At 46.5% G+C, this 7,942-nt stretch overlaps 1 protein-coding gene across 2 annotated transcripts in view; it reads right to left on the bottom strand.

Annotated features, from left to right (window-relative positions):
- The window catches only part of BLTP3A (bridge-like lipid transfer protein family member 3A), a 70,854-nt gene extending 63,752 nt beyond the window's left edge, over positions 1-7,102 (bottom strand). Inside the window, exon 1 of one of the 2 annotated variants that reach the window (XM_014846273.3) lies at positions 6,818-7,102. In XM_014846273.3, coding sequence (XP_014701759.1) covers positions 6,818-6,861 — 44 coding nt within the window. In that variant the 5' untranslated portion in view covers positions 6,862-7,102. The remainder of the gene's footprint in view (positions 1-6,817) is intronic. The other variant, XM_014846274.3, reaches the window with a different exon arrangement.
- Positions 7,103-7,942: the final 840 nt, after the last annotated feature.

Here is a 7,942-nt window from a genome sequence, read left to right on the forward strand (position 1 = left end):
ATTACTAATGTGCATTATTTTCACACTTTAGTTTCCCCCTTTACTATAGATACTGATTGACTCTACTGCTTAAATAGACTGGAAAACGTTCTTCACTATCTACGATCAGCACTAGAATTTAGTACCAAGTAGCACTAGTAGCAAGTACTTGCCTCATCACATAAAAATAAAAGGGCCCTCGATGATACTGGGTGAACTGGATTTCCTTGCCCTTCTGCTCCACCCCCACCACTCCCCAGGTCTAAGATTCCTCGAGTTCCACCCAGGCACTCCCATCCGACACATCTTCTCTGGCAAGGATGTCACCCACGCAAAGTGTCCTCAAACTCTCTGGTTTTTGAAGCAGCCAAGGGACACAATCCCTGCCGTCATGGAGGACACACTCCAGTGGGTGTACAGAATTGAGCTATGATGAAAGGAATCTTTTTTTCTCAGTGATCAGTGCCATACTTACTTAATGCCATACTTAATAATCCGTTAAGTATTACAGATTATTATTCAACCAGGTTCTATGTTAGATGAGGGTAACTGAAAAACCTCTAATTTTTCTTTCACTCTAAGGATACAGTATATGATTGTGCTATCTTTTTAGTCTCTATATAGGTAAATCCTCTAAGGATCCAACCTGCCATACACATTCCAGCCATCTGACCTATACTGCGGTCAAAGTTTCCTCCTTGTAGTATGCCTTGATAGGAAAAAAATGATCAACAGGAACAACCCTTAAGGAGATTTAAGCACTGATACAGAGAACATTCACTTCTCTGTATTAAATTCTCTGTATTAAAATGCTAAGAAACATAATTCTTAACTATCTAAAGAATTACACATTTGGATAAGTTAGGCACAACTTTGAAGATGCTGAAGTGTTATCTCCAGAAACTAACAGCGATCTCTCTTGAGCAACTTTAATAAGTAAAGATAAATAGTAATAGTCACTGTCTACTGAACACTTTTTCAGGACCAGGCACTTTTACATGTTATTTCTAATTCTCAGAACAACATTGTGCATTATTATCCCCCATTCTACAGATGAGGAAAACTGAAGCTTCAAGAAGCTAAAAAACTTCCTGAACACAGCTTACAAGTGGCAGAGTCAAAATGCACAGCCACCTTTTGGAATCCAGAGTCCTGGTTCTTTCTGCTACCTTGACGTGCCTCTCAATGAATTTTTCAAAGCAGGTAACTTCATTATCTGCGAACCATACATTAAGCTGTTATATGTCAGATACAAACGACAGTACTGCTTTGAAATTTTTATTGCTTTTAAATTCTACTTTTGAAAACACAAGACAACCATTTTATGATAAAAGAGAATTACCTTTGGAAAGCTGTAAAAATTGCAACACAAAGCTATGAAATTCAAATTTATAGTTTCCTTAGTAAGGATGAAATACTATGCCAACAGGGTGCTAAGCTTTCAGAACAGAATGAAACTATCTAATACCCAGTGTAGTGAGAAAACCAAATATTTAACAAAAACCCAAACGCCCAAAGAAGAGCCCCTCCTTTCTCTTAATGTACTTTATTGTTATTTTTACAGGGAGCTAAGCATCACATCCATTCCAAGCAATAAATATTATGGGTTCATGGTTATAAATTATCCTATTTATCTTCACTGAACCTACCTAATTTGAACATTTCTCCAAAAAGATCCTATGTTTTCAAGGTTCTGACATTTGCTTGTGACTAAAATTTACAAACAGATCAGAATTCAAACATTAAACAGAGGCAAAAATAAAGCGGCCATCTGGTTTTCCACACATGAAGCAAAAAAATTTTCAAGACACATCCACCAGAATGGCTAAAATGAATGGCTAAGATGAAAAATATCAAGTGTTGGAAAGGATGTTGAACCACCAGAACTGTCATATACTTCTGGTGGTAGTGTAAACTAGTACAGCCACTTTGGAAAACTGTTTGGCAATATCTATTAAAATTTAACATATGTATATCCTACAACCTATAAATTCCACTCTTATGTATATCCCCAAAAGCTATGTGTACACTTGTTCACCAAAGGACATGTACTAGAATGCTCCCAGCAGTACTATTCATCATAGCCCTAACCTGGGAAACTATCCAAATGCACATCAGCAGTAAAACGTATATATAAACTGAGGTATATTCACATAATAGAATACTATACAGCAATGAAAATGGAGAATCCACAACTTGATGTAACAGGGATTAATCTCACAAAAATAATGTTGAGCTAAAGAAGCCAGACATAAAAGCATACATACTATATGTTCCCATTTATTTAAAGTACAAAAACAGAATCTACACTGTTAGAAACCAGGACAGTGGTTACCCCTTGGTGGAGGTAAGGATAGAAAGAGACATAAGGGGGCTTCTTGGGTGCTGGTAACATTCTGTTGCTTCATGTGGGTGCTGGTGACAAGGGTATGCTCAGTTTTAAACACTCAACAGATGAGAAGCATTACAGTGGCAGAGTGGTTGAAGAGCATGGCTCTGGGATTGAAGCATCTGCATCTGAATCTCAGCTCCATCCCTTACTAGTTATGATTTGGGGCAAGTTATTTAACCTCTGTGCCTCACTTCTTCATCTATAAAATGGACCTAGGGGCCGGCCCGGTGGCGCAGCAGTTAAGTGCGCACATTCTGCTTCTCGGCGGCTTGGGGTTCACTGGTTGGGATCCCGGGTGCGGACATGGCACCGCTTGTCAAGCCATGCTGTGGCAGGCGTCCCACATAGAAAGTAGAGGAAGATGGGCACAGATGTTAGCTCAGGGCCAGCCTTCCTCAGCAAAAAGAGGAGGAGTGGCAGCAGTTAGCTCAGGGCTAATCTTCCTCAAAAAAAATTTAATTAAATAAAATAAAATGGGCCTAACATCTACCTAATAAGGTTACTCTGAGGATTAAACCATCATAAGACCTGTAAAGAGCTTATTCACATAGTTGGCTATTATTATTAAATATTTGCCAGTAAATAAAAGAGATTTATTCTGAAGCAACACAAGAAAATGAAGGAAGGGAAACAAAGACATACAAGATTTGACTATTACTAGAAAATGCACAAAGTACTTATCTGGGAAAGGAAGATGATAATAAGTAAAGTCAAGTATAAAGGGGCATGACCCGGAAGTTGAGACTATTCCTACAAACCTTCCTCTAAATAGACCTTGGGCAAGCAGTCAGCCTCCCTGAGCCAGCAGCTCCCCACTGTCCATCAGGGGCTGGTCCCAATGATCTCTGCAGGATAACGAATAATAACAAATGAAGGAACTAAGGGCCAAGCTCACAGTCAGGCTCTCTTATCGTCCAAAAGGACTCTGAAATCTTCCATGCCCCTGAATTTCACCTAATACTTATGTTTTAAAAATATCTATCACGTCCATCAGCCATGTCTCTGTCACTCAGGGTCACATTTCCTTCAGCCATTTAGAATAAATAATTAAGACTCCCGACGGGTTTCTAAAAGAGATAGTCAGGTTGCTGTCATCTGTACCATGATAGTGTCCCTAACTTCTCTGGCCATGTTGTAATAGTTACTCTTTACTAAACCCTACTTACATGCCGGACACTATAATAAATACTTTATCCTCAATCCTCAAAAAAACCTGCTAGATATGTTGTATTCTTCCTTATTGTCATCCGTTACAGATAAGAAAGCTAAGGCTCAGACAGGCTGCCCTGTTCATTAAGCAGCAGAACGGGAAGGTGAGTCTGGCTTGTCTGTTCCAGTGCCCATGCTTTCTCCATGAGCCACAGAACCCTGACTTACTTTATAATCAATCATATTTCTCCTTACAGGTCGAACAAAAGGTCATTAGCTAAGGTAATCTAAAACAAGAATAATCTAATTTAGTGAAAAATGACTTTTGGGTACTTTTTAAATGGTTACTTTTCTTTCTAAGTAAAGGTCTCCTCCTGAGTCTATTTAAATGAATCCTGAGCCTTGAAGCTATCTGTATTACGCAGCAGTCATCCAAACCACAGGTTAACAGCCCTTAAAAGACGTTTCTATTTCTTCCCTGCTGAATCCCCAGTGCCCAGATCAGAGCCTGGTCTAAAGTAGGCACTTAACAAAAATATCTTGAATAGCACCTCCCTCAAATCTTGTTTACCAGAATACTCTACTAACGAGGATACACTCCAACAAGACACTTTGATAGCTGAAACTTCACAACCAAAATTAAACAATATGAGAGTTGCTGGGATCTGCTTCCTGCTGTAGGACACTCTCCTCCAGGTCAAGTGGCACCATCATCATCGGCAACAAGTAATTATTAAATACCTACAAATATTTATCTAACACAGTAACGCAATATACCTTCTCTCTCATTCCCCATCAGGTTTGACAAGCCACAGAAGCCACAGTTCCCCCCGAGGCAGGCCAACCTCTGTATGTGTAGCAGAGACCATACAAAGACACAAATGTCACATGTGATTAGGCGGTTTTTCCAAGTTAAACAGATACAAAATCCCCAGGAGTTTGACCTCTCCCCCAACCAGACCATGTCCCAGCACCTTTTCCTGGAGCCCTGAAATTGCAGCCCTGAATAACTTTCTCCTCCTCCTCCTCACTCAACCACACAACACTAAGGAAATCAGAAATTTCTCCCAATGTCTCTCACATCTATTCCTACTTCACCTAAAAGAGATGCTTTGTTCACTAAGGATTCCCTGGATGTGTCAGCACATACCATTAAAATTTTTGTTTAAAAATCCTGTCTTCATGGAAAGTGCACAGAATATGTGTGTACACCAGAGGAAAGTGTACCAGAGTCAGGAAGCTGGGTTCTATTCCACTAGCTTACCTTCCGCTGCCACTTGGCCAACTCACTTCTCTTCTCTCGGCTCTAGTTTCCTCAGGCATAAAATGAGGGGCACTTAGTTCCAGGATGCCTTGCAGGGTTCAGGCACGCTTTAGGGGGCCATAACTTACCCCCCCACCCCAGAACTCCCATAAAAAAATTACCTGTTTACATATGTGGATTTTTCTGGAGAAGTGCATGACTTATATTAAAGTGTCACACAAGGTGTGGCCCCAAAAATAACCATAGCACATGTCTTATTGAGCACTTACTATGTGCTAGGCACTGTACTAAGTCCTCACATATATTAATTCACGTAACCCTTACAATAACTCTGTGAGTCAGATGCTTTATTATCCCCACTTTACAGTTGAAGAAGTAAACCAGAAAGAGGAAACTCAAACACAATGCTAGGTTGGGTGAGACCATCTCTAAACCCTAAAATTCTATGTTCATTCAAATTAATAGTTTTCCTTTAGTTAAATTCTCTGTCCCATTTCATGATCATTAGTCCTACTTTTAAATCTTTACACAGAACAACCAAACTCATGGAACACCCAGATGAATGCTACCTGAAAAAGAATGTATTAGGGAGCTAATTGTAGTCAGGGGTCCAAAGGCACTTTCCAGCTCCAGCCTCCAATCCACTTTTACTTTTATAGCAGGGTGTAACCAAAAGATGTATCTGAATCTAATTACTAATTAATGTCTAAAATCAAAGTGACAGTAAATAAGCCAGAATGCCAGCCAGAAAAGGGGATGCAGCAGCAGTAATAGTGTCTTACACCCCATTCCCCAACGCGATGAGAAGACCAGGAAAGACACAGGAGTGCAAGGCCCAGTGTCCCATGGTGACCGGCTTCTCCCCCCACTCCCTCCTCCTGAAAACCACTGACCACGGTGGGGCCGAGGCTTGAATCGCTCTCCACGTGAGACACAGAGGCTGGCTAAAGGTATTAAGGCATCGCCAACCCCCGCCTGGAATAAGGAACGAAAACTAAATGAAAGCCTAGCTTCCAATTTTTGTGGACACCAGTTCTGACAACCTGCCATCGTGACACGGGGGTCAGCAAGTCACCCGGCTACACCTGAACACTGTTTTGCCAGCCACCCGTCTCCGGCCCAAATTACCGAGCGACAGAACCTTGCTTAATAAATGCCTGCGAAGCACAAGTGGACGTTGTTAGTTCTTTTCACAGGCTGTCAAAAACCCTCCACATCCTAAAGAGAGGGTTGTTGAAACTTTACGCCCGACTCTCCTGGCCCTTCTCCGTTTAGTCTGTGTAATGAGAAGAGAAGCAAAGGAGGGCGAAAGGAGCTCAGAGGACCGTCCTGGGTGCAGGGATTGTATCGTTTTCAAGGGTGATGCAACAGGGTCAGACAGACGATGAAGAGGAGGAGCTGGGAGCTGCTGGGAAGGAGAAAACCAGTGTGGGAGCTGGAAATCGGAGTGGAAAACGGGTGACGAAGGACTGGGGGCCAGGGTTATTTAGAACGGGCTGGGGGACAGTCTCGTCCGGAGCAGCAGGAGGAAGGAGAGGCAGGCAGTGGGGCGTGGGGGGGCGGCCGAGAGGCGGGCAGGGGCCCCGAGGGAAGGGCAGCGGGCCCCGAGGCGAGAGGAAACACAGCGGGGCGAGCAGGAGAGGGTGGGACCCGAGGGGGCCTCGGAGGGAGGTCAGAGGGCACGGGGGACAGGCAGCAGAGGACGGGGTGACCTGCTCGGCGGTGTGGGTACCGAGGGCGCGGGCAGCCGGCCAGGGGATCCTCGAGGGTCGGCGAGGGTAGGAGGGCTGTTAGGGTCGGGAGGCGCGCCCCGTACCCGAGGGCCCAGGGCGAGGGAGGAACAGCAGTGACAACGGTCGGGCCAGCGGAGCGGCGACGAGGCTGTCCACCTCGACTCGAGGCGGGGGCCGCCACGGAGTCCCGGCTCGGGCAGAAGAGAGGGAGGCCGGGCCCCGGGCACTGGGGAAGGGAGGAGGGTCGGAGCGGGGAGGAGGGGCCCCGGGACCGCTGGGGACCAGCGCGGGCGCTCTCACCGGGACAGGTGCTTCAGGATCTGCTTCTTAATGATCCCGGCCATGCCGGAGCCGAGGCCCGCGTGGAAGGCAGGCGGGCAGCTGCGGCCTCCTCAGCCGCGAAAAGGCGGTCTCTCACCTCGCGGCGCCGCGGGGACCGGATGCCGCCGCCACAGCCACCGCCATAGCGCTCCCCGGCCGTGCCCCGGCGCCCGGAGCTCCGCCACTATCCCACCCACCCGCGCGGCGCCGCGGCCGCCAGCCCAGAGCGCCTCCGAGATCGCGCGCTGCCCGCCCACTAGGCTCGCGGCGGCGGGGGTGCGCGCGGCGGCGGGGGCGCGCGTGGTGAGCGCGGGGGCGCGCGGGGCGAGGGGCGGGGCGCGCGGCCGCGGGCGGGCGGGGGAGCTCCGCGGCGTCTTCCGCAGGCCGGCCGCCAGCCTCTCTGGGGAGGAGACCAGAAAGGCTTCGCCTCTGAGCTCTGTGAGCTTCACGCTCCGGCCGTCGCCTTGAAGCGTCGCGGAAAGGAGGCGCGTTTGTGGGGTTTTTGCCGGGTTCGCTAGATAATTGCGCAGCTCTTGGTCCACTTCTCATTCATTTCCCCCACACATTAGCTCGTTATTTGTTGAGCGCCAACTAAGTCGACTCCAGAAATCAGTCTCGGGGGTGAAAAGTAGTCTCAAGGACCTCACAGGCTCGTAGACCTGCTGCGGTCTGCTGCTTCGTGCTAAGGAACTGAGCGAGGCCACCTCGTCATCCTCTGTGTACGCCTCTCAGCCTCTACCTGGTTAACCAACGGGCGGATGTTTGCTGGACGCAGAAGAGGTGCAACCCTTCCCAAATGGGGGCGGGGGTGAGGCAGAAGAAAATGAGTCAATGATTGTTAAAATTAACAAGGACACTACAGATCAATTTCTTCGTTTTACAAAGAAGGAAAGTGAAGTCCAGGGAAATCGTTGAATGAGCTTGTCAAGGTCACAACTACTCGTGAGACTCCTGAGTAGAACCCAAGTGTTCTGTCAGTCCAGTCCTATTTCTACTTTCTTTGGTCCGTACATTTAAAAATGTAACCCACGTGCCAGGGACATCTGTAGACCTAATGGCAAAGGTGGGAAGGTGGCAGTTTTCTGGATAAAAACCTAAGCAAAA

This window comes from Equus asinus, chromosome 8 (assembly GCF_041296235.1).
Source record: "Equus asinus isolate D_3611 breed Donkey chromosome 8, EquAss-T2T_v2, whole genome shotgun sequence".
Lineage (NCBI taxonomy): Eukaryota > Metazoa > Chordata > Mammalia > Perissodactyla > Equidae > Equus > Equus asinus.